Genomic DNA, 26,445 nt, shown 5'->3' with positions numbered 1-26,445 from the left:
AGAAATAAAAAAACAGAATAGCATGCTGTAGGAAAAACCAATTTAGAAAGGCAAAAACCTAATAACAAGGAGCATGTGAAAACAATGAAGATATTATTAATTAACCAGCCATTAAGTGACAAATAAATTAAATATATAACGCTCCAATGATACATTTTTGTTTTTATTTATGTAAGAGTAATTCTATTACTCTTAAGAAGCTTATAAGCTTTTCTCTTTGTACTCGTCTCAAATTCAAAACTTCTAATTTAGAATAATTCCTTAGTATTTAGATGAACACGCATTCTGAGTGATGTCATAAGGGTAAATTTCATTTTTATTGTCAATTGTCATATTGACAACACTAAACACGACATCTGAAGAAGGAGATACAGAAGCTCACTGCCCATTAAGATTTCAATCTCCAGTTCTTAATATAAAATTATCAATATAAAGTGCAGTTTGCAATTCCCCAATCTTCATTTAATAGTAGTGAATTTTATTATTTACTAGAAATCAGGTAAATCAGAATTTGACACCTTTTCCTTACTCCTAGTATGACTCCGGTGCCCGCGCCCTCCATGAAAATGGCGACGTTTCACTAATGATAGGAATGCAGTGTAATAATTTTCGGTTTTACAGATAAAACTAAGTGAAATGTCTCCATACCGCGAATGGGACATTTCCTGCAAAGTCTATGTTGGAAATTTGGGTTCATCAGCCAGCAAACATGAGATTGAGAGTTCATTTAGCAAGTATGGTCCTTTGAGAAATGTGTGGGTGGCTCGAAACCCTCCAGGCTTTGCGTTTGTCGAATTTGAAGATTCACGGGACGCTCAGGACGCAGTAAGAGGCTTAGATGGCACGTAAGTACTTACAACATTTTGGTTTTCCCTCACTTATCCCATAGTTCCAATCTATCCAATTGTAGGTTAGTGGCCAAATTTTGATTAATTAAATTTTTTAAGGCGTTGCTGTGGAGTTCGAATTAGAGTTGAAATGTCCAGTGGCAGATCACGAAGGGGTGGAGGTAGTGGGGGCAGGCGGAGGTATTCACCAAGAGAAAGGTAAGTGTTTCTCAGTTTTTTCATATTGACGAATGCTATTGTCTTATGCAGTAGTCTTCCAAGTTCTGAAATTGAGCATGATTCATTTGCGCGATGAAAATAAGGACAAGAGTAACTATGAGAGTATTACTTGGCAGGTTTATTCACAAAATATATAGGTCTTTTGTTACAAATAAATTGAAATGGAAAAGTTTTTCACATTATATACAAAATAAATCATAAAGTTATGCTATTATTTCATTAACTAAAAAGATTCTGAATGCTTAGTTTTTCAGCAATGAAGATAATTGTCATTAACTATTCATCAATATAATGATTTTGTAGTAAACATTTTTTAAATTTGTTAAAGCATATGCCGTGTTCTGTTCAGCACAAAAATTCGCGAGATGTTTTGGCTATTTTTTAGCCTTTAAAAATACAGTATTATGTGGATTTAAAAAAAAATGTTTGGCTGTAGTACACCAAGCATTTATTTAATTAAATCTAAAGTTAATGTGATAAATGTTAGGTCTTGTCTATATTCAATTACAAAAATACTTAGTCAAATTGGGAGCAGTTATTTGACTGGTTATATAACTGATCAGTCAACAGAAAAGACCCCCCAACCCTAAAACTAGCCTGTAATAATTTTTCCTTTACCCTGAATCTAATAACAATTCAAGAAATGAAAAAGGTCTTCAATAAAGTGTAGTCAGATAGGTGATATTGATTATTGAAGAAAAACTTTTCAAAATCTCTGTAGTTTATGAAATTTTAGAAAAACTATGAAAAATTTTACCATATCGATTTTTTTTGTGGATGATTTATATAAATTCAGTGCTTATTCTGATGTGAATAAACTGCTAATTTAGATGTGGTCACGTGGTTAAATTTTGTATGTATACGTACTACTCATTATTTACTATACATATAATATGATTTTTTAAATGGTTCAAAGGAATATAAAGCCCTTATCCACAGAGTATCACTTCCAAGGTAAAACCTTTATAAGAAATTTCTTTCTTTTGACTTTTAATCCCAGCATCTAGCCGTCATTTTAAAATTTAAGTGTCACTTACACCAAAAACTGAAAAGTAGTTCAAAAGTTAGAAGATGAAATTGAATTTTAGATTGACCTCTGCATAAGTCGTCTTCAATTTTCAAACTATGTGTCCTGTTTAAAAGCAATAAAATTGGTATAAGAAAGGGGTGATTTCTAAAAAGGACAACGGTGCAATTGAAAAATCGGTTAAAGAAGTATTTTTTTCAAATAATTTATTAAAGAGCAAAGTGCTAATAATTTCCTATCTAGAACTTGTGACCACATCTTAATACTTTTGAGCAAAGAACGGGGGTAAACAGGTTTGTGGGCGTTACAGGGTGCCTTCAGCAATGCTGCTGTTCCACCAACTCATCCCCCCTTGAGACTACACATCACCTCCCTACCGTCCCCAAGGAATTCAATGAACACATCATCTTTAAAAACATCGCGTGAAACCCGTCCATAAACCAAATTCTAAGGCATTTTTGTCTCGAATAAAATCAACAATGCCCCCATTACGTCAGTCAACGCGACAACGCTGCACGTCCATCGCCGTGGCAACGCTGCACGACTACCACACCTGACAATTCCCCTATCAACGTGGCAACGCTGCATGAGTCAAACTCAACGACTACCCACCAACGAAATTTCAGCTATAAATTTCTGCTTTCTTCCACCAACTATTCAACATTCAACGCAAATGTCTGGTGGGCTATATATTTGATAAAACATTTATGTTATTTTCACACTATTGAGGGTTTTAGCATGTTTTATTGATAACGCATTGCAGACATCTTGTCATGCAATTCTGGAAGAAGGGTTCAAGTACCTGCAATGCACTATTAAATAAAATGTTGCAAGTAAATGCTATTGCTAATAGCCAAAAGGGCCTGGAATACTTTTCAATATGAAGTTGAAAGTTAATGTGATGTGGTTTATTGAAACTGGATTTGGCACGCTTCTCTACATTCTTCCAAAGTGCGGAGAAAAAGTAAGAAATATTGAATATTTATTATAAACTTTTCTTCCACTCCCTATATAAATTGTCAGTCATTATTAAAATCCTGCACCGGTAGGTCGAAATGGAATAATTTGAGTCAGAGTGCCAAACTCAATCCCATAAAGATGTATCATTGCAGTAAGTAATTCTAATACTGACCGTTTTATTATAACTTCATCTGTTTCTGTACAGAAAGGACCAATAGTGCGTGGACAGTCGAGTAAGATAACTTTTTAAAAAATCAATTTCTTATTCTTCCTTTATCCTAATAGTATGTCCGCACGCCATTGGACCGTCATTTGCATTTTAGATTAAATTCTATATCAGTGATACATTTTTAAGAGCTTTCCCTGCAAACTGTATATTATCACTAGAATCGCAGGAAATTTTGATATCTGTTTAACGAGGTTGTTAAGAATATAATTATCGATTCTTCCTCGTCAAAGTTTCCTCTGTCTGCTGCCTTTGGAATCCCCAACCTCAGATCAATTTGATTTACTAAGAGATCCAAATTTATAGGTCCAGATCGCCAAGAAGATCAAGGTCTCGTTCCAGGTCACGTGGTCGTAGGTCTTACTCACGCGACCGCAGAAGCGACTCTCGCGATCGTCGTTAAATGGATGAAGTTTATCAGTTAATTATATTTAGACATACGCCACATGAATAGATCTACAGTCCTATTGCGTTTACCATACATTAGATGCTCATTGATGGCCGTAGGTGGCAGTGACCCTCAGGGAATCGTAGTTTATACAAAAATGAACAAGTTATATCCGGAAAACAGTTTTTAAGAGTATCAGTATAGTTCACAGAATTTAAAAATAATTAATGAAATTATTAATTATTTTAGGGCAATATGCATGAATGTAATTTGAGATGTAAAAAGCTTGAGTACATGTAATGCACAAGTGTTTTTTTCTAACTTAGGTTGCCTAAATGCATATTTGCCTAAAATTATCTACACTTTTCGACGCACATTTTATATTAGGAAGAGAATTTCATGCACCAAATGCTACATATTGGTGAAACCTATGCAACATTTTTGGCTTGTAGATATTGGCAGAAATTTTATCGCAATGAAATTTACCAGCGTCTGTTTCTATGATAACAATTGATACTTAGTGAAATATCTAATTTTTAAAGGAGTATCGATCGTGAATGAAATTCTCTATGAATAATTTCGACATTGAGAGCTTTTTTTCTCAATTAGAGGGTCTTCAGAAATTGTTACTAATTATTTTTTAAGCAGAAACTGTTGCTAGTTAATACTGCGACGACTTTTTTTTTAAGAACACCTGAAGTAATTATGTGTGTGTTCCAAATGAGAGACGTTGATAATTTCAATTATATAAAGAAACCCTTTCATAGTGTTTAATATTATTATCTATGTTGATAAGGTTGTAAATTGTAATCTTTTCTGAACCCTTTGTGTATCACTATTTTGTTTATTTTTAAGTTTAAGTAAAAATTGTTGAAATGAGGAGCATTAATTACCGATTTTATATAAGTTTTCTAAATATAGCAATATCTACGTCATTAGGTACATTACATACACTATTTTTTGCGACTGCGGTAAAGTAGATTGGCCGCAGGTCTTTACGAAATGAAAGGAGCACTTTACCGCAATGTAAGCGGTAAAATTTTACCGCACATGTGCGTGTAAAGATTTTGCAGCACTTTCTCAATTTTCACAGTAGTTGAAGTAATAGGTTGGTAATTTCGACTTTTTTTATAAGCTATCACAATGTATTATTTTAATATATTCCATGCGAGCCTTAGCCATTTAATTCTATATATGTGAACATGTTTTTGTATAAGAATATAGGTAGAGTGCAAGCAAAGGTGTATTTTATATAAAAGTCCTTAGCTGTCCTTTTAAACATAAGTTTGCAAGAGAAACATCGTCACAACGTTGGAGGCTATTAAAAGTTTAATTTTTTTACCTGTCGCTCTCTAAGCTATTAATTCGGGAGTAAATATAGCGAAAGTGCAAATAAAACGTTTTGCGAAACCATACACATATATTCTGATAAAATTTTTGACACAATTAATACATTGTCCCAAGATAAACACGTCGTATAGGGAGATATCGGAAACAGCATCTCTTATCTAGATTTCGTTAAATGAGAAGAAATTGCTCAATGAAAAGATCAACAAAATTACCCTTAAATCACTGAAAAACGCGCTATCAGTACGGGAGACCTGGGAGCTCTGGTCGGATCCAGATGATCTATTCTAGGTTATTGGGGCTCATCTGCACTTGGAAATGTGCATAGCAAGTGTATATACTATTTTAAAATTTTTGCTACCAATTTAGGGATGCCCTAAAGAAGAGACTATAGAATAGGTTCTCCCTAAAGCCAATTTAAAGTAATCAATATTGACAATCCTCCTGAAGTACCTATACTTAATAACTATAGGTATATTTGGGTGTTAATAGCACAAAGTGATATTTTGTCCCCCAATAAGAAAAATTTACTATCGGCATTATTAGGATAAAATGTGGATCAATGTTTCTGCAACAAAGAGAATTACTATGGAAGGAGTAAGTTACAATCATTTCAAAATATGTGCTGCTATCTTTTAATATACGTCAAACTGCCACCATGTACTTACCCAATTGTCTTAACATTTATTGTATTTCTGATGGGAAAAGAACATTATTTAATATATGTAATAAAATGCGTGTGTATTTTATGTTTATTAACATTTTAAATGTAATACGTATGATCATTCTTATAAAAAACATAATATTCACATAACTCTAGTTAGTATGTGTTAAACATAACATAAAGTTTGCCCATTTTTTTAATCTTTTTTAAAGTTTAAAATTTTTTTGGAATTACCATGCACGCAAACAAATAACAAATAAATATATTAGCCACACAAATAAATATGAAAATGCACGTAATATAACACATCACATCACACATATCACATTCTAGTGAATTGTCTTATTAAACACAGTGTCCATTTACCAATCTAGGTCCGGGTTTTTCACAGGATCGCCCGCTGGATACACACCGTTTAAGCATGCAGTACAATGGCCCACTTTTGAATTATTTTTGGTTTTCATATCCGACCTTACAGCTTTTATCAAACCTGGTAAACTGAGGTATTCCAAACTATCCGCACCTGAAATGCGACCACAGAGTTGTTTTGTGAAAAGTTTTGTTTTGGAAAAATGGACTTAGACTAAGTTCAGTTTCATTTTATTGAGCCTAAAAAGGCGTTGGTTTCTAGAAGATATATTGCATCTCAACATTTATTATAGCTAACTGAGAAGATCAAATGTCCAGAGGATTATCTATCACTGTTACCATCGAAAATTTACTTACCAACATATTTTGCCAATTCTTTAGAGTTTAGTTTGTTGGCTATCAATTCCTCTCGTGTGGGGATATTTATTCCCATGTAGCAAGGAAACTGCAATGGAGGGCTCGCCACTCTGATGTGCACCTAAAAATAAATAATTAATCATTTAACCTGATCGACAGTACGCTGATTTGTAAGTGCGCTCACCTCGGTGGCCCCAGCATTCCTCAATAATTTAATAATAGGCCCAATGGTATTCCCTCTAACAATAGAGTCATCAACCAGGATAATTCTTTTGCCCTTAACCATTCCAGACAAAGCTCCAAATTTCTTAGCAACCAATAGCTGACGCAATCGATTACTGGGTTGAATGAATGATCGTCCGACGTAACGGTTTTTGCACAAGACTTCACCAAAGGCAATTCCGCTCTGAAAACGAAGAAGGTTAACTTTTCAATTAAGGGTAAAAAGGGGCTGCTGTACCTGCCGGGAAAATCCATGAGCTGCTGCATTTCCAGATTCCGGTACTGCGCTGACTATATCAGCCTCTACTGGATGTTCTACGGCCAGCTGCTTGCCGCATTGCAACCTCACAGCGTATACCATCTGGCCTTCGAAGATTGAGTCAGTTCTGGCGAAGTAGACATACTCAAATATGCAGAATGCCTGTAAGAACATTCTGATTAAATTTGTTAATTTGGTATATTTGTGTTCAAGTATACCGAAGCCTCGTTGTCAGGCCTTTTGACAATATCAATAGTCCGAATTCCATGGCGTGTCATTTCAATTATTTCCCCAGGATACACCTCTCTAACATACTGAGCACCTATTGATAAGAACCCACAAGATTCCGAGGCTACCACCCATCCTTCAGCTTCCTTATTTTCGTTGCAGTACTCCGAAAATTCTGCACAAAAACAAATTACTCTGTGAATACATTAAAGAGTATATGAACTTACGTTCATTAACAGCCACGATTTTCCCCATGCATAAAGGTCGATTCCCATAGGGGTCCCTTAAGGCATAGATTTTGTTTTTCAGCATGATCACAAGGGAATAACTGAGAGGAGCCAAATGCATAAAGTGTTTGATTCTTGCAGGCCAATCGGGCTCTCCGTTGGGTTCTCCTTCAGGTGGATTCAAACAAAGAGCTTGGGTTATGAGCTCACTGTCTGAATGGGTGGATAAACCAACTCCATGTTCTAATACCTGAATTACTGCATAAATTAGAAAAATAATTCTATTTTTCAAAAACGTTTCTACTCACTTGCTTTCGCAGAGTATCACAGTTAACCAATTCCCCATTGTGAGCTACGGCCAAAGCCCCGTGGGCTGTATGTACAACGAAAGGTTGGCAATTGACTTCTTCTGAGGCAGCCGAGGTGGAATACCTGGTGTGCCCTATGCCTACGCTCCCCCTGAGCCTTCTTATGGATTCGTCTGTGAATATGTTGCTCACCATGCCCATTCCTTTCACCACGTTGAAGTGTTTAGAAGATTTGCCTTCACTGGTTACTATACCAGCAGATTCTTGTCCCCTGAAAGGTATCGTTATTAATTTACTATAAACCTCAAGTTTAATGTGCAGACCTGTGTTGTAAAGCCACAAGTCCCCAGGTGATAATCTGTGAAATCTCCAAATTTGTGGGCCATTCTCCAGTACCAATGGCGCCAAATACCCCACATTCATGTGTCAATCCAGAAAGAGTTTCTCCTCGGTTTTTTCTTTTAGCGTATCCAACTGTTCCCTCTCCTACATCGTATGTGACTTGGTTGGTCGACGGAGAGAGTCTCTGTTCAATGGTTTCGTTTTGTAGGGTAGTCTCCATGGTGCTGTTGGAGGTGCGAATGTAGTTTCTTTTCTGCAGCTTAAACGGTTCTTACTTTATATAACGGCTCTACTGACTTTACTTTAAATTTAAGTATGCACAAAATGAAAAGTTATTTACAAGTTCCTCTCAACAGTAGTAGCGGTCAAATAAGCCGACATAGGAGAGGTCTCCTGTTTATAGGAGTCAAAAGTTTGCATAATTATTATTTATTATAAACATGTTAATGATATTTTGATAACCCCCTGCAGTGTTTTTCTATAATGAAGAAGCAGGGGGATTTCGAAATTCTTCTTAAGTTTTCATCAGAGACCTGTTTATTAGGGCTTGCATTATAAACGTTTCACAACTATGTTTTTGAACATCATTTTATATTTACAATAGTGTTTGTTTTTGGTAGATTCACTTAGTAACAACGATTGCTTTCACTTCATCGCATGCGTGGAAATTTATATTAATAGAATAATATAATCTATTGTTATCTGTGGACCATCAAATAGGTTTTTCAACTCTAAGAAATTTTGAATTATTTAATATACCACAATGACCCCACCCATAGAAACGAATTGAGTCGTTTCAATGTGTTAATTTCCTTCTTAATATCTAGAAATAGTCTTTTGTTATTGTTTACCATTCCATTTTTCTCCTGTTTCATTGGTATTTTGGTTCTTGTTCACAAAAATATCTGGACTACCTCCTCTACCTTACCGCCTCCAAGTGAGGAGCTTCAGTCTTGTTCATATACAAATTTAGGTATATAGTTTTGATCTTCGTCCGCATAAAATCTACATATAATGAAAGGCCTCTAAGATGTCTCTTGAAAACTTGTATAATCAAATTTCATTAAGGAAAGAAACCAACACCTTTAGGGGTTTCTCTTCTTCTTTACCACTTCACCATTCTACAATAACTTATTGGAATTTTTAGAAAATCAAAAAAATGTGTTTAAACTTTTGAAACCTGTAGATATATCGTGATATGCAAATTTTCTAAATTAAGAGAGACTTATTTAAGGTTTACTCGTTTTGCTTTCGGTTCTATTAAATCGAGTTAGGTTTAATTCCTTTGTTATAAATTTTTATTGAAAATGCACTAGTAAGTATCCAGATTTTCAAAAAACATTTCCACTCTAACAGAGCTGATCTAAGGTTTTATTAAGAGTACTAACAACATAAGTAAACTTTTTCAGATCAAGATGAAAAAATAGAGCTCACTCAGGATAGCTCAAATCGCTGTCGAACCTATTATTCGTTAATACAGAATTAAAATTTTAACTGGAACATGTGAATTTGTTTCCTAATTCATGCATGATAGCAGTAAAACTGCCTAAATTAATAAAGATTTGAATTAGATTACATAGATTTCCTAGGAAAATTATATGAAAAAAAGAAAATAACCTCCTGAATCCCTCGTGGGACACGATATAATACACAAGTGACTTAAAAATCGTAAAATTTCACCAACTGGAAGAGAAATTATTTAGAAAATACCATTTTTGCTATCAAATTTCGAATAGCTGGATTTCCGTAAGGGTAAGTTTTGGAAAACAATCTATAAGCATAAGTACAACCTTTTGGCAAGAATTTTTCATTTCCGGCATATTGCCCACATTTTTGGAAATACCCTGTGTAATGCTCTATTCATGTCAGACCAAATAGGTAGCTAGTCAAATTTTTAATATGGCGTTCTTACAGATTTCTTTATCTAATAATTTTATATGAAATTTCGTCTTATATATATAGGATCGCATTTCTTATAGATAGGTGTTACTTCAGATTCTTGTAGATAGGTGTTACTTTTATGTTGGATACGTGTTAGATAGTAGGTATTATCTTTAAGATTATTATACCCCTAAGGTACGACCCTAGTAGATATTAGTTGGGCCATGAGAATTTCCCATGCTATGCCTTGTCGGTGTTGGAACTGCCTGTAATATACTTTGTCGGCATTTGAATTGCCCTTGTTAAATTCCATTGGCCCTATAGTTGCAGTTCCAATTCCCAGCGAAGACGTAACGGATTAATGCGGCGGGTGGTGCAAATGGCACTCTAACCAGGGTACGCCCATAGTTTATCACCGCAGGTTTTAATAATTTAAGGTTTTTCAGGGCATGTACAAGCTCTCTTTTCTTCTGGGTTCGGTTGTCGTTGGTAACTCAGAAGTCACGTCTGCGCTCGTGAAACTCACAAGTTACTTTATACTCCCTTTTGTTCACTTTACATTAATAAACGCATACTTATAGTTCTTTCCTATCTGTGATTTCATTATAAGATATAAACACCATCCTACATCTACAGTAGTATCAAACCCGATGCTACATACATATATATCTGATTACATCAATATTATCTAAAATAACGAATCTACTTAGGTAGATATTTTTGAGTAATTTTTTATATTATTTTAGATCGACTCAAATTCCACTTATTCTATTACTTGTACGGTTATATACTGTTTCTTTTTATTACCTCTGAAAGGTTTCTTATTAGTTCCAAGCCGTCGAAATTAAAACGACTCTAAAAAATATCGATCCAATTAACAAAGCATCGCAAAAAATCTTACGCAATAAAAATATTATGAACTATTACAGAAAGTTAGTATTAAAATTTTTTGAGTTCCAAACGCTCAAAACCATCGTAATAAGTAAGTAATAAAGTCACAAGTTTTGTATTTTTACCATCTTATCAGCAAAGAAATAGCTAAATTAAGAAACTTGTTATTACAAATAAATATCCAAAGTCCCAACATCTATTGTTTATGTTAATTGGTTGACCAACCAACCAATCCGCGCATGCGAGGCTATAAAAACGTGAAAGATTTTGCTGGTTGCTGTAAAAGTTTCAGTCCGAGGTGTACACGAGGTGGTAGATGATAAGACCTAACCTGCATATTCAGTAGATGTGTGTAGAGCTTTCCAAGCTTAGCTTATAGAGTTTTGTATCTAAGTGCGGTTTGAAAACAATGGCAGAAGTTAAACAAGGTAAGACTAGGAAAAAGGTAAAACTAAGAAATATTATACACATCAAATCTTATAAGAGTCCAATAGAACCACTAAATAAGTAATATACTTAATACTTTTATTGGCCCAGTATATTATATAGTAACTATATGTGTATAGTAAGGGTGGCCCCTAAAAAAGCTTCAAGTAGGTCTTGAAACATCAGAGGCATGTCTTGGACAAATTCACCTTTTATTAGTTTGTTAGTCAAATATTTGACGGTAAATAGCAAACGGCTCAATCAACGCCCTACGTTTACGGTTCACTGTCTATTGTGAGGATTTTTTTCACTGATCACCTGTCTTCAGAGCCGGACTTGGCAAGTTTCATCAAAGTAAAAAAAATTTTGCAGGTCTGTTTCATCATGAAACCACTCCCTTGAATGTGCAATTTTTTTCCTATTTAACACGGTCTATATTTACTACCGTTAACAAAATCCCCATGCTAGACATATTTATTTTGAGCACATTGTATATTCGAATTAAGAGAAAACGAGTTATTTTTAGCTCCAATACTTAACACTGACTATAAAAGACTTTCTGTCCCTCAATATAAGAGGAGTAATGGGTTCTTCAAAAATGAATGAAAGACTTATTCCGTATGTAGGGCACCTTCCATGGAGGTGGCAAAAATCTTATCATAGTTGTAGCTGGGTAACAAAAGGCATCAAGAGAATCAAATCCCCTTGAAATCATTCCTGTAATATGCAAGGGAAATCAAAATAATCGATTAACTAACCATTATAATTTACCACCGCCTGCCCTCCAACCTCCACTATATGATCTTAAAGAGCAAAAAATTTTAACACATTCTTTTTACGAAATGTAGCCGTGTGAGGTACTATTAAAAAACATTTTTTAAAAGTTCTCGGATAAGGTATCAAGAGCAGTGATTAGTTTTCGGTTTTTGAGGAAGAGGGTAAGATGGTACGGATTGATGGTAGCTAAACCATCATTTAGCTTTCCCTTTTGTATTACAGAAATCATTTCGAGGGATTTTTAACACCTTTTTTTTGTTTTTGATATTCAACCATTAGAAATTTTAAAATTGGACCTTAAACAGCTCATCTCCAAGACCTCTCACATGATACTGTTGATATATTATTTTAACATCAAAATAATATCATCTATATGACGACAGCATCACACCGAGTTATATTAACGTTCCATGTTGACGTCAGTACCTACGTAGTATAACGTAGTATTAACGTGAATGTTGTGACAATGTCGTAATAACATCTACGTAAGCTTTTTGGATAATATTTTTACATATTTATCTTATTGTGTTTAGTTGGGGAATACAAGCTGGGAAAATTGATAATCGAAGGCAAAACTAAGCAAGTGTATGAAATTCATTCAGACCCTCGAAAATGCCTGCTGCTCAGCAAAGACAGGATTACCGCTGGGGATGGCGTCAAAGCGCACGAATTAAAAGGAAAAGCTGTAATATCGAACAAAACCACTAGCAAGGTTTTCGAAATTTTAAGTTCAGTAGGTCAGTTAAAAGCTTCTTCAAATGTCTCAAGTTCAAATTATTGGAATAATTATCGGTATTTTATAGGAGTGCCAGTTTCGTTCGTAAAGATCGCGTCCGACACTGCATTTATTTCGAAAAAATGCGAGATGATTCCTATCGAATGGGTGACAAGGCGTTTGGCAACCGGTTCCTTTCTGAAGAGACATCCAGGAGTCAAGGAGGGATATCGATTTGCTCCAATTAAACACGAAACTTTTTTCAAGGATGATGCCAACCACGACCCGCAATGGTCTGAAGAACAGATCATTAACGCCAAATTTAAATTCAACGGCCTATTAATTGGTAAACGATTCTAATACTTCTGAGTAGGTAATCTTATTTTGATAGTTTTTTATAGGCGAAAAGGAAGTGGATTATATGACCCGAATATCAATACTGGTCTTCGAAGTCCTGGAAAAAGTGTGGCAAACGAAAAATTGCGCTCTGATAGATATGAAAATCGAATTTGGGGTGGATACTGAAGGTAGGTGACAATAAATATTGATAACAAGTCTGTTGAAATCTATAAAATTTAAAGTAATTGACTGAAACTGTAAGTAACTATTGCAGATGATTCAGAAAAATAAGTACCCGCTCTAAAGCATTAACATGATTAACATTTCCTAATAATTTAAATTTAAATCAATCCATGACAAACAATAACTAATTTTAATCAGGAATGATAAATTTAACTCAAAAATCAATGAAACAAATAAGCAATGTAGGACATATTATTTTCCATATGATTGCGGCATTACATTTAGAGAAATATGGCCGCAATAATTGGGTCCCCGTTATGTTGGAATTACGATAAATTATCTTTTTTGCTCTTCGTTTATCTAGTTTATATTATAAACATTTGTAATAAAAATGTAGAAAATATTCCATTGGGAAATAACCTCGTGGAATGATCTTTTAGGAATGTTGTAAATGGTTTAATCTTCAATTAAGCAAATATTGCTTAATCAACGAATAATACGTATCATATTATTGATTTGCTATATTTATTTGCAATAGCGCAAAAAAAATGAAAAAAACTTTTTAGTACTTTTAGTACCACCTTATAACATGACGGTTTGTCTCCAAACTAACTTTTTTTAGGGAACATTCTTGTTGCTGATGTCATTGACTCTGATAGTTGGCGATTGTGGCCCTCCGGGGACAAAAGACTGATGGTAGACAAGCAGGTATATCGCAATCTCACCACTGTAACGGACAAAGATCTGGACACTGTAAAAAGAAATTTCGAATGGGTCGTCGATCAGCTTGATCATTTAATTCCACCTAGGTTCGAGTTTGTACCTGATTGCCTAAAAAAATCAAAGTTTGACGATGATGTTTTAGTGACCATTTAGTTGTTATAATCATGGGCAGCTCTAGCGACAAAGAGCACTGTAACAAAATTAAAAAATACTGCCAAGATTTCGGTCTAAATGTCGATATTAGAGTGTCATCTGCCCACAAAACTACCGAAGGAGTTTTGAAGATAATCAGCTATTATGAATCTCTAAACATAAAACTAGTGTTCATTGCCGTGGCAGGAAGATCCAACGGTCTAGGACCCGTTATATCAGGAAATACTGATTACCCAGTAAGTAAAACTGCTCTTAGTTTTTTAACTTATAGTCCGAAACGCAGCAGATGGAAATAAAATATTATGATTTTTGCATATGAAGAAGTCTTGTCCTACATTAAAACCGAATTCATTAAGAATGCGTGTGGGACTCTATGAGATTTAAACGATACATTAAATATATTTTTTCACAGGTAATAAATTGTCCTCCTGTGACAAAAGATGACATGGACCGAGACATTTGGTCAAGTCTTAACGTTCCAAGTGGATTAGGTTGTTCGACAGTACTGTATTCAGAAACAGCGGCTTTGGCTGCTGCACAGAGCATTGCCTTATCAAATTATATTGTTTGGTCCAAACTCCGAGCTAGGAGAATAAATAATTATAAAACTCTCCCCAGTGCGGATGAAGAGATTAGGAGGTAATAAGCCTAATATCGCTGTCCAATTTTGTATATTTATCCAAAAAATTAAAATGTCTCTAAATTTTTTTATAAAGTTGTAATCAAATTTTCAGTAAATTAAATTTACTGGAAATATTTTAGAAATATATATATTTTTTTATAACATTTTGATTTTTAATTTATTAAACGCCCCAAGCATGTTTTAATTAGTTAAGGTTCACTTTCCAGAGTATTTAACCAATACGGATCTCGTATTTCATTATTTTTATAGAAATCGGCTTGCAGTTAAAGTTAAGAGTACATTAAAATATTGAGCTTTCATTAAGGTATAAAAGTAAGGGTTTATTAAGAAATAAATTGTCACTATATTTGTTGAAATTAGCAAAATGTAATTATAGTAAATTAAGCTTTATTAATTTAATGTACTTAATTACACATTAAATAAACAAAAACGCCGATTAATAACATTTTCTTTATTCTGTTATTCCTTTCTCGTCAAAAGCATTTTATAAAAAATATATTTTTATATGTACATAAAACCCTAAAAACAATCATGGACATCCTGTATAAAATTATTCTCAAACTTTAACCCTGAATCTAAGTTCATTCCTTTCTCAACTCTTGTCCAAGTGTTCGCACACGATGTGCTCGATCTCGTCAATCTCTTTAGGGCATTTTCGACTTAAAACTACAGGTCCGTTCTCTGTGATTAACACATCATCTTCTATTCGGACGCCTATACCATGATATTCTTTCGGCAGATTCGATTTCTCGGTAACGTAAATACCTAGAAATCAATAATTTCCATTAACGTACATTTTAAATGGGGTATGTTTTGATTGCAAAATATACCTGGTTCAACAGTTATTACCATTCCTGGTTCAATTTTTATGTTTCTACTCACAGATGGAGTATCGTGAACATCCATTCCCAGATAATGCGACACATGGTGAGGACATAATTGATATGCGGCCTGCAATAACTTGTATTTGTAATTAAAAAGTATAAAATTGATGAGGTAAACATACTTAACGTATTTAGTATACTTTCGCATGGAACCAAACTTTTAAAATAATTCTAAATCCATATATGTAATACTAACGACACTTCAACTTCAACGGCACCCAGTTTGGTAAAAATTTTGGTCAATTATTGCAATAACTAATTGAAGCAAATAAAGAAATATCAACATTTACCTTCATTAAATAATTATTGGAAGGTTGCATGGCAATTAGCCCGCAACTTTGAAGTTTCTTGCCGAGCAATAAACACATGCACTCAAAGAGGGCGTCTAAAGTAGGTAGTTTATTGCATAATTCGATTAATTCTTTTTGAACGTCCAGTACTATTTGATAGATTTCTGTTTGAGCATCTGTGAATTTACCGTTCACTGGCCAAGTCCTCGTGATATCGCTTGCATATCCGTGGTATTCACAACCTAAAATGCAATAATTGTCTAGAGTCCTTTTTATTTGGTAAAAATGACTTGCATCTTTGAACCTTTACTGACCTGCGTCCATAAGGACAAGTTCATTTCCATATACCAACTGGTTATTATTAATATAGTGAATGGTTGTACCCCTGCTTCCGCCAGCTACCACAGGAGGGTAAGCTAAGAATTCTGCACCCCTAACACGACATTCAAAATCCACTTTTGCGAACAACTGGTTCTCTCCTTAAATGCAATCAGAAACGGACTTAGTACATATCCATTTTGCGTGCTAATGAACGAGTTTCACGGTTTAGAGTAGGTTTTCTTCTCCTCTTAGGTAATGAAAAAGTATAGCAAGATGATTACTAATTCAGGGGATATTCTAATTTCACTTTTATTACTAATGAACTTTGTTATATGGTAGATACCAACCTATTCCTGGTCTAGAATAACCCATCGTTTCTATAATAGCACTCGACGCAATGTCGCAAGACTTTTGTATCAAAGCAACTTCAGCCGGGCTTTTATAAAGCCTTAATTTGTGTATAAAACTACGAGGAGACTCGAAAGATTTACTACACGAGTTTTTCAGGTAATCACAAACGATCCTGTGAACTTCTTTATGAGGCGAAGTTTCAAAATCATACCTAGAAATCATTTGCAATTAATTTTATAAATTTCTTCTATGATGTGTCTTACAAATACAAAATATTCATGTAAAATGTATGTCACCTGCACGTGATCCGTTCAAGACAAGAGTATTGAACAGGATCATATTCAGTGCTATTGCATTGAAAAAAACATTTAAACAAGTTCTGAGGATAATGGGAATTAAAATTTAGCAATGTCTAGTGTATTTCAAAAATGATGATGTCCTGTATATAAAACAGTTAAAAAGTTTTGTTTACATTCGATTGTGCGCGCGCAACAAATAAAATAAGTTCAATCCTGTGAAACGCCGTCGTTCTTGTGGAATACGGATCGTTCAGATGACATTAATCACTCAATCAGCGGTGACAAAACTAGGTATCACGCGTTTTGGTTTGTTTACATGGATATTATACTATATTCATAAGACATACTATAGAATAAATGGGTATTACCTACCATAAACTAATATTTGGTGTAGATTTACGACAAGAATTCAGAAACTTTGACAAATCGCTGATAGGTAAGCTATTGTCAACACCAAAAAATGAAACTGCGTCTTCTGGGTGAGTTCTGGGCCCGTCCCATAACTCGGCATGATCGTCTTTGTCTCTTGTAAAGAGTGTTGCTGTGTGGTTACTGAAAACATGTTTTAGCTCTTTGTAAGTCTTGATTTTAGTGCAAATTTTATTTTAACATTCAATAAACAAAGTTTTGAGTGATTGATATGATCATCAGAAAGCACAAATGGAAATTTGTATATTATGACACACAATAACATAACATAAAAAAATGTTACCTTTTATCACGTGCTGTTGTTATAACTATGCATGTATCTGGTTCTTGGCAACCAGTTAAATACAGGAATTCAGTATTTTGGCGAAACACATATGGTATTTTATCTGACATGTATTGTTTTGAGCTGGCCGGAATAACAATCTAAAATGCAAATATTGAAGTTATTTCAAGATAATATTGCCAAGAGAAAGACGTTGAGGCAAGCTAATATACAGAGTGTCTTCAACTTCTCTCACTGTTAATTTTGTTTCTTAAAAAAATTAAATACAGGATTACAAAAACCTTATGTCTTTAATTTCAATAATTGAGATATCCTGTAAAACTGTTGAATTTCAGACATCCTGTACTTATATTTTGTAAATTTCAAATGATCAAATTTAGATTCCCTATGTCTGTATTTGTTTTTTTGTTACATATATAGATTTTATCTATTTGGTGGGTATGGTGGAGTTGGAAAAAAATATTTTTTCTAGTTCACCACCCTCATGTTAATGTAGACATAATAAATATAAGCTGGAAAGTAGTTTCCTAGACTTAAGTTTATAGATTTACAAAGTCTAAACAGGTATATTGCTAGTTCTCCTTTGGTAGTGTTTGGTATATTATATTCTTTGGAACGTTTCGTGCTTATAATAGGGATCTAATTAGTAAATTTACTGTAGTGTTTATTATAACAAACAGTGCACTTACCATATGATTATGGGCTTGTGGATTACACTTCCTTGCATGTTCAACAATTGCTTCTACTAATTTCTGTCTTCGACACTGATATTCATCCTTTTTAATTAGAGGAGTGACTTCATTCTCAGCAATGAGATGAGGATGTGTATAAGAAGTGGGCTGTCCTAAAGCCTTCTTATTACTTGAGTCACATATTCCTTTCACTACATTTTCCAGTGCTTTGGTACAATACTTTTTTGAGAGAGCTAGATGGAAATGGTTATGAGGAAGGTTATGACATGCATATACATACAAGTGAAGTGTGTTACTAGCCGCGGAAAGAAATTTTACTTACTTGAGCGGCAGGAATTGAATAATTTCTTTCTGAAGCAAATCATTTGATTGAAAAGTTCAGGAAAAGAATATAACGGAATTTAAACCTTTTAGAAAAAAGGAATATTTTTGTTTTGAATTCTCAGGTAAATGTCAATGTTGACAGACATCGATTGAATTCCTAACCTTATTCCTCAGTTTTCCTGCGTTTTGAAATTAGCGGTTTGTTATATGCAGAAAATCATTAATTTAATTAATTTAAGAGTAAAATCCACGTAAATAAGACTCTAATTAAATAGTAAGGACATAAGAATGTCCCAAAAGATTTATATTCGTAGTGCGTCCACATCGAGTAGAATTAGACCTTTGCCCGCCACACAAAAGTATTATAAGATATTTACTCCTGGTGAAGAAGTAATTAAATCTGCTCATACAAACTTTCTGAGGTAAGTTTGAGAAGTAAGTGTTGAAGACACTTAGTAGAGTATTAAGAGGAGGAATTTTTACTACAAGTGGTAGAAACCTTACATTAAACATTAATAGTTGGAAAAAACTTATGTTACCCCCATCATAACCTATTGATAATGCCAGTTGAGGAAAGAGTTCCTCACAAAATGTATAATATACTTCAGTAAATGATATAGGGCGCTATAATGTAATTTTAAATGTGAGATTGTAAAGTCAAGAATGCACTGTAAAAGTATAATAGCTAAGAAAAAATATGCTTATTTGCCTTGTGTCTTGCCTAGCTTCTGCTGTTGGGCAAATACCAAATTACTAATTTTTATCTTGTTATAATGAGCGCCTGCCACAATTTCAGTCCATTTATAAGAATCAGTTGAAATGAGAGTTTTTGAATATCTGCTATTTCTGAAAAAACAATGTAAAACAGAGCTTGAAACCAACTTATGCTTCGACTAGATAAATTTCAGAAAAACACAAACATTTTCAAATACTCCAGAAAAAAAATCAGTTTCCAATTTTTAAAGTGTACACTGCCATTAAAACATCAGTACACAATTACTGTTTATTCCAAACACCTCAAAATGCATATTTGCTATAGGCAATTTGGTGAAATTAAAAAAAAATTAGCATTTATTTCATATATTATAAATTCGTTTAGGTCAAACATTCTCCTGATTCCAAAACTAATGTCTTTATCTTTACTTGAAGAGGCCATGGTACCTATGAAGAAAAAGGGGATTTAAAAGCATCAGTTGCAGGAGTCAAAGAGCAAGTAAATAAACTGATTTCAGTCCGACCGCTCAAGAGTAGGTATAATGGACAGGTTGGAGAGGTTTTGGTCGGCAGAATAATGGAAGTACAACAGAAGAGGTGGAAAGTTGATACTAATTCAAGATTAGATTCAGCTTTGCTGTTGTCATCAGTAAATTTACCTGGTGGTGAATTGGTAAGTAGGTATTTCTAATAAATAAAATGTGAAATGTTGTTGCTGTGTTAAGAAAAATTTGAAAACCTTCAAAAATTATTAATTTGCGAAATTACAATATGGCTTTGAAGGGAGTTGTTAAAAGTGGATAAAATATAAATCATTTAGAGGCGAAGATCTGTGGAAGATCAACACATGATGCGTCAATACCTTCGAGAGGGTGACTTAATAAGTGCAGAGGTGCAAAGTGTTTTTATGGATGGTACCTTGTCATTACATACCAGAAGTTTAAAATACGGGAAGGTGAATTTGCTAACTAGTTTAGCATACGAAACAAACGTTTATTCTTTGCTTTATAGCTGGGTCAAGGTATTTTAGTAAAAGTATTTCCATCATTAGTCAAAAAATGTAAACTTCACTTCCATAATTTGCCTTTTGGCATCAGCCTTATCTTGGGAAATAATGGCTACATTTGGATCAGTCCTCTTGTGACCAATTCGGAAGGAAATGAAGGTGGTTTTGTGCAAAATTTAGAAGAGGTTGGTCTTGATGCTATAATGTTGTCCTATGTTTGAAACTTTGTTTATCTAGGTAGTTTCAAAAGATACCAGAGAAGCAATGGGGAGAGTTAGAAATTGTATTTTAGCTCTTGTTCAGAGCTACATGATGCTTTATGACACTAGTATTGTTTTCGCATACGAGGAGTCTCTAAAATATTCCGTTCATGAATTGTTGTTACCCGAGGCAATGGTGGATATAGCGGTGTTAACGCAGCATAGGCTCGGCATGTTAGAGGATTATGAGTTTAATTAGGGAGAAGCCCAATTTCTAGCTAAATCGAGGTTTTGTGGGATTAGGATTGAAGCTTTTGAAAAGACGCCACACCGGTTTTTCCGTCGACATTTGGGTTCTATTTTAAGTCTCTCAGAGCAACTAAAAAGTAATATAACAATTATATATTAATAATCTATATTTGGCTCTCAAAAGAGTATTAATAAAAACATGATAAACTGATCGAGATAAAAAAGGAGCTATGTATTGATTCAATATACAAAGTTCAGTATTTAGGGTCTATGTGGTGTAAATAAACACCACATTTTAATGTGTTTTGTACTTAGCCATTTTTCATCTCTATTAGTTTCTGGTAACCCTGATAATGGTTTAAAGTGTAGAAACCGAAACTTTGACGAAAAAAACTAATGTAGTTTTTATAGAAAAAATCCTATCCTAATCTCTCAAAACCTCGCTTTACCTACTGATTTGGAAAGATCAATACCACAAAAGTTCAATTTTTATACTGGTTTGATAATAAATTGTTAAAATAAAAAGGCTTTTTGTCATACAAATTTTATTACCTCATGTGAAAAAAAGTATAAAACTGCGACAATGTCGCTTAAGCACTCAATGTTATTATAAATACGACGAGTATCAATTACTACAGATCTGTATTAACGACCTTAAATGTTTATATACAGAGTTATTATTCCTAACTTAATTCACGTAAAATGAGTAATCTCTAGCAGTATCAGTGTTATTATAATAAATAAGATTATAATAATAATTTAAGGAAAATTGACTTATAAGCGATGTCTTTACCATTGCGACGCATCGGATTCAGATATATTCGCAATGGCAAAAATTGTTTGCACAAAGATCACAGATACCCACCACCAAGAAACCTACACCCGTGCCCAAAGAAAATTACATTGTGTTACGGCAATTCGTTTTAATACCAGCTAAATGAGTCTTGTAAAGAGGATTATATCCCCGTAATGCCTTACAAATCTCTAAATTAATGTCTTTAACGTTGCTTACTATTTTTCCACCAGTCCACCGCACTTCTTATTTAATTCCTAAATATTAGAAAAAGAGATTCGATTTCGCCGTCGGTTCAGACACAACAAGAAGTGCTGTGAAGTGTCTTTAATTTGATATGTTTCAGGAAAAGTTTCCAAAAGCTGAAATTGAAAGCAATATAATCATTTCTATATTATTGTTCAAATGGATGTTTTTTCTGAAACACATGCAAATAAATCTTGGGGCCGTACCTTCACCTTGTCCCTGTGATTTTCGTAAAGTTATTTACATTTGTACAGCCCCATGAGTTTATTTGCCACATTTACCCACTTACAACCTAAACAAACTATAATATTATTTTAACAGTATTAATTCAGTAAGTAATATCGTCCGGATCGGAACAGTACGCTTTTTAGTAATCTTTACCACGAAATAATAGCTGACTACTATCAATAAATTGCAGAACTCTTGGCTAAATGATTATTCATTATTATTGCACTACATTCAAGCCAGGTGTTTGCCAGGATTAAGCCATTTTCGCATGTAGTAGCAGAAAAGAGTGCTGATGTAAAGGAGAACCAAAAGGGCGCAAGTTACGCCCAGCGCTAATACTGAGGTTTTTGTGGGGCAAGGCTCGATGATCGTCACGGTTTTGTCTGAAATAAAATAAAGAGTTTAAAGGATACTTTTTGCGGAATTTCAGACATAAACGATCGTGTTGTAGGAAGGTGAGTCAGCTATATTTCGAAAAGTAAACCATATAGGTAGACCCAGTTCAAAATATAACAAAACAAACCCAAACTAACCTTTTCCAAATTCTGCACTGAGGGGATCGCTCTTCAAGTAATCTGACTGCTTCTCATCGCCCAAGTCCAGAACCAAAATCTCCTGACTTAGGGTCATGTCTTCCTCCTTTTCCTCATCGGTCTGGTTTTGGATGCTTCTCTTCTTCCTTCCCCATGACTCAATGGAGTCCCTTCCCCATTCGCACACAGCCTAAACACAAAAGAATCATTAATATTTTACAAACTACTCGTCGAAGGCTCGTTATTCTCACCGGTTCGCATGGTCCTAAGCAGTATTTAACATTGCACTGGAAGATTACCCCATAAGATTCTGTAAACCTGAAGGCTTCATACACGGATTGGAGGGCGTTTCCATCAGGCGTGAAAGCTGGGAAGATGCTGGGGTCCACGGGACAACCATCATCATCAATGATTTGGAATGTGCTCTTGGCGTCTTTGGCCATTGCCACGCAGCTTCTAGCGAAGATTCCATAAGGAGCTGCGACAAAATTCATTTATTTCTCCTTCTAATCTGGATAATAAATTAAACTTACTGTCTTCTGGAATTTCAATTCTGAAAGTAAGTTTGTCTCCAATCCTAACAGTTTCAACTTCCCTAAGACGACTGTCCAGGATGCGGATCCTCGGTGGTGGAGCCTCAGGAGCGGAGGTGATGCTGATAGTGTCTGGGTCTCTATAGAGCAGAAACAAGGATTTTAAGATCTTGTTGGGGATAAATGTGGCATATTTTATATCAAGATGTAGCAGCCTAATAAAAGCGCGCAGTTAATAAATTCTTCCTTTTTGCCGCCAACTATAAAACCTTTATTACAATAATCTACGGGCACATCTCATTGAATAGAAGTTTTACGACATCAATAAAGCACGACGATGGTATATCGTGTTGCTGTGGAATGTTATTTACCTATAAAATGCCAGAGGTGAAACAACCTTGTGTACTTTTTGGAATTAAAACAGCGATATTTTTTCATAGATTTCGCTTCAATTAAAAGCATTGCATTTTTCTCAGCTTTCGAAATACTTTTATTTGTAATGCAACTTACCTAATGGGCATCATTCCAAATGTTATATTCTTGGAAGACATGTCGTAAGTGCATTTTACTTTGTAGATCTTGTCAGCTTTTGTCATTACTACACTGTGGTGTTGCAGAACCACGGTGTTGCTGTAAACTCCGGTCTGGAAAAGAGTTATAACAAATTACAATTATTTTGAAAAAATTGCGTCTACCAAACAAAATTGCACGTAATTCTTTGTTATTACATAAACTTCGGTTAGCAGTTTAAAAATCTGTATACAGAGCGATTCAGAATTAAAGTGATAAACAGTATAAGACATCAATCAGCTTGACACCTTTGCCGCGAATCTATTGAATATAAGGGTTTCTGGAATTCAAATTATATTATTCTATATGTTTTGAATACGAAAATATCTAGTCATTTTCAATATTTTCTATTTGGAAACTTATCATCTTCTAGATTTATAGTAATTTTCATAATTTGCTTTAAAATTTGTCCTGATAATACTGCTGAAGTAGATACAGGTTGAAAGTACATTTTCGGGATATTCTAACATAGAATGATTATTTTTCCGGATTTCTTCAAAATTTTTTAAAGAAATTGGTATTTCCTGGATATGCTCCCACTCATCACTCTGTTTAAAAATTTACTTTCTAAATCTGGCGATGATTGGAATCGATACTTCAATCCTGTGGATATTTTACACAAACCGATGCTTACTCATTTCTAATATTATTTTTCCTAATTTAAGTATTTTGGTATCAGCTACCTGAATGTCTTCAAATTTTTAATGGAAACTATCGATCATTAGCATATTCCATTTTGCAACTACGTAGTTGTTCTCCTTTGCAAAATTTCCATCATTCATTCACATCAAGATTTCGTCTTGAATATACTGACTGTAGACACCCAGGAATTAAAATTATATTCTTCTGGATATTTTTGAATAAATGTCTACAGGGTGTTCTATGACGAGAGGAAAATATCTCAAGAGATTATTATATAGCTCATTTCCAATAAAAAAATGTCATATTACTAATAGTTCAATTTTCAACTGTTGTAGAGATATTCAGATTTTATGTTTTTCTTAATTTTTAACGAGATTGTTGCACATCTACTAAAAAAAAGTAAAGTCAACGTATATTATCTCTAATTCACCAAAGCAAAACAATGGTAAAGTAAGTGTGTTTTTATATGCAATAATGTTTACTAACAAAGAAAATGCGGAAATGGTTTTGCTAACGGTAATGCACTTGAAGCGGTTAGATCCTATCAACGTCGATTTCCAGAACAACAAATTTTCTACTGTAGAATATTTATGAGAGTTTGCCAAAATTTGAGGGAAACTGGCTACCTTTTTCGTTTCCTTCTGGCTCCTGCAAAGCCTAGACCTCACACCTTTGAATTTTTACGTTTGGGGTCACCTATAATTTCAAGTATATTCGCAACCTATCAACTTCCGAGAAGAATTGGTAAGGCGAATACAAGAAGCGTGCGATGCCATGCATGAAAATCCGTGGGAAATTGGTTGCGTTTTTAAATCGATTTCTCGATGAAGCGGATTATGTATTCGAAAGGAGGGAAAGCATTTTGAACCGTTTTTGCATTAAACATATCAATTAGTTATACTCCATTTGTGTTATTTCCGTTTAATATGGATTTCGTTAAATTTTTGGCAATCAATAAATTGTCCGCAAATCAAGAGTGTTAAGTGTACACACACTTGAAAATTGGACCATTAGTTATATGAAATTTTTTAATTGGAAATGTGCTATGTATATAATCATCTCTTGAAATATTTTCCTTTCATCATAGAATATCCCGTATATGTAACTACCAGATTTCAGATTTTCTGAAGCTACAATGGAAACTATCCCTCTTAGATTTGCATATAGTCTAGTCATACCGAATAAAGTTTTTTGAATTGAAACTCCATTGTTTTTTCAATTCAACCATACATACCTTTTTGAATCTACAGAAATTCGCAGACTTTCCACCCAAAAGTGTTAGTTTTACATACTTTCCTCAGTATCATTGTCATAAGCAATAATCTCTATTGCACGGGGGACAAATTACAACAATAAAGCAATTTACAATAAATATTTTGAAAAGCGAGTCATTTTTGATTTTTACGGTCATTTAAGAACTTACCACAGATTGAGTGTTGCAATCCTGTCCAGTCATGGTCAAATCTAGCCTGAAGAGGTCACTATTGATGACGTCCACATTGCAAGTTTCAGATCTGCCCAAAGCGTAAATTCTGCCGTTGAATGGTTTATTTGTCCTGACTGATACTGCGATTTTGGTGTCTTTGCAATTCACAGCAACTAAAGATTTTATAAAAATTGAAGATACTCTTAAGTCAATTAACAACTTAGCCGTTCATCTTTCAGGCTAGTTGCTATATTAGGGATATTGTTCCGAAAAAACTTTCCATGTAAGTAGATGCGTTCACAGAACCGAGGTTGTTCGGAACAATGACGAAGACTTTTTAATAGGCTGTCTAATAAATATATAAGACACACATAATTTTAAACGCCGACTGAGCTAATTGAATATAGAGTTCTGAATAAGGCATTGTTTTCGGAATAATATATCTTTGAACTCGGCGTAAAGCCGCACTTTACATTTTTTGTTGCAGATCTGCTTCACTGCACGATACCAAGACTTATTGATGTTTTTTCTTTGCGGTGTTTATGAGCATTTCTTTATACGAAGGGAAAATTAGATATCTCAGGTTCTATTAAACCGCAAATCAATCAGAGGATTTGCAGGGATTTTCTTTTAATCTAGGAAATCTCATCTACTATGATTCAAACCCATAAACTTCTATTAGAATGAAGAGAAAAAGGCTTGTGTTGTGG

At 34.2% G+C, this 26,445-nt stretch overlaps 6 protein-coding genes across 7 annotated transcripts in view; 3 read left to right on the top strand and 3 right to left on the bottom strand.

Moving 5' to 3' along the window:
* Positions 1 to 351: 351 nt before the first annotated feature.
* LOC136412072 (RNA-binding protein 1-like) lies at positions 352 to 4,889 on the top strand. Of its 2 annotated transcripts, XR_010752388.1 has the most exons (5): positions 352 to 499; positions 622 to 845; positions 948 to 1,046; positions 2,405 to 2,774; positions 3,587 to 4,889. XR_010752388.1 is itself a non-coding variant. In XM_066394955.1 (4 exons), the coding sequence occupies exons 2-4, from the start codon at positions 637 to 639 to the stop codon at positions 3,681 to 3,683; spliced, it is 405 nt and encodes a 134-aa protein (XP_066251052.1). In that variant the 5' UTR covers positions 352 to 499; positions 622 to 636; the 3' UTR covers positions 3,684 to 4,884. The 2 variants fall into 2 exon arrangements, 1 of the variants encoding a protein (XP_066251052.1); XM_066394955.1 differs by lacking the exon at positions 2,405 to 2,774 and having other exon boundaries at positions 3,587 to 4,884.
* Positions 4,890 to 5,749: 860 nt separating this feature from the next.
* Positions 5,750 to 8,357, bottom strand: LOC136412152 (amidophosphoribosyltransferase-like). The gene is made up of 8 exons (XM_066395085.1): positions 7,973 to 8,357; positions 7,650 to 7,920; positions 7,342 to 7,591; positions 7,105 to 7,289; positions 6,866 to 7,048; positions 6,590 to 6,811; positions 6,406 to 6,526; positions 5,750 to 6,202 (listed from the first exon to the last, which is right to left on the bottom strand). Exons 1-8 carry the CDS (start codon positions 8,209 to 8,211, stop codon positions 6,042 to 6,044), a joined length of 1,632 nt encoding a protein of 543 aa, XP_066251182.1. The 5' UTR covers positions 8,212 to 8,357; the 3' UTR covers positions 5,750 to 6,041.
* A 2,680-nt stretch (positions 8,358 to 11,037) lies between these two features.
* On the top strand, positions 11,038 to 14,865 carry Paics (PAICS bifunctional enzyme). The gene is made up of 7 exons (XM_066395207.1): positions 11,038 to 11,191; positions 12,500 to 12,703; positions 12,770 to 13,027; positions 13,083 to 13,208; positions 13,826 to 14,012; positions 14,069 to 14,315; positions 14,492 to 14,865. The coding sequence occupies exons 1-7, from the start codon at positions 11,173 to 11,175 to the stop codon at positions 14,720 to 14,722; spliced, it is 1,272 nt and encodes a 423-aa protein (XP_066251304.1). The 5' UTR covers positions 11,038 to 11,172; the 3' UTR covers positions 14,723 to 14,865.
* Positions 14,866 to 15,158: 293 nt separating this feature from the next.
* Positions 15,159 to 18,722, bottom strand: LOC136412097 (xaa-Pro aminopeptidase 3). Its single transcript, XM_066394994.1, has 9 exons — positions 18,594 to 18,722; positions 18,269 to 18,504; positions 17,580 to 17,719; positions 17,240 to 17,419; positions 16,565 to 16,779; positions 16,211 to 16,375; positions 15,897 to 16,138; positions 15,553 to 15,673; positions 15,159 to 15,487 (listed from the first exon to the last, which is right to left on the bottom strand). Exons 1-9 carry the CDS (start codon positions 18,634 to 18,636, stop codon positions 15,315 to 15,317), a joined length of 1,515 nt encoding a protein of 504 aa, XP_066251091.1. The 5' UTR covers positions 18,637 to 18,722; the 3' UTR covers positions 15,159 to 15,314.
* A 111-nt stretch (positions 18,723 to 18,833) lies between these two features.
* Rrp4 (exosome complex component Rrp4) lies at positions 18,834 to 21,963 on the top strand. The gene is made up of 5 exons (XM_066394999.1): positions 18,834 to 19,017; positions 19,745 to 19,982; positions 20,130 to 20,264; positions 20,321 to 20,504; positions 20,557 to 21,963. The coding sequence occupies exons 1-5, from the start codon at positions 18,884 to 18,886 to the stop codon at positions 20,772 to 20,774; spliced, it is 909 nt and encodes a 302-aa protein (XP_066251096.1). The 5' UTR covers positions 18,834 to 18,883; the 3' UTR covers positions 20,775 to 21,963.
* Positions 21,964 to 22,023: 60 nt separating this feature from the next.
* Positions 22,024 to 26,445, bottom strand: part of tyn (trynity) — a 71,413-nt gene continuing 66,991 nt past the window's right edge. Inside the window, exons 9-14 of the mRNA XM_066394988.1 lie at positions 25,733 to 25,908; positions 23,608 to 23,741; positions 23,098 to 23,237; positions 22,816 to 23,042; positions 22,565 to 22,754; positions 22,024 to 22,414 (exon numbers count right to left, since the gene is read on the bottom strand). Coding sequence (XP_066251085.1) covers positions 22,263 to 22,414; positions 22,565 to 22,754; positions 22,816 to 23,042; positions 23,098 to 23,237; positions 23,608 to 23,741; positions 25,733 to 25,908 — 1,019 coding nt within the window. The 3' untranslated portion in view covers positions 22,024 to 22,262. The remainder of the gene's footprint in view (positions 22,415 to 22,564; positions 22,755 to 22,815; positions 23,043 to 23,097; positions 23,238 to 23,607; positions 23,742 to 25,732; positions 25,909 to 26,445) is intronic.

The sequence above is a fragment of the Euwallacea similis genome, chromosome 11, assembly GCF_039881205.1.
Source record: "Euwallacea similis isolate ESF13 chromosome 11, ESF131.1, whole genome shotgun sequence".
NCBI classification, from domain to species: domain Eukaryota; kingdom Metazoa; phylum Arthropoda; class Insecta; order Coleoptera; family Curculionidae; genus Euwallacea; species Euwallacea similis.
The sequence above is the reverse complement of the archived record's forward strand: the minus strand, read 5'-3'. Positions and strand labels throughout refer to the sequence as shown.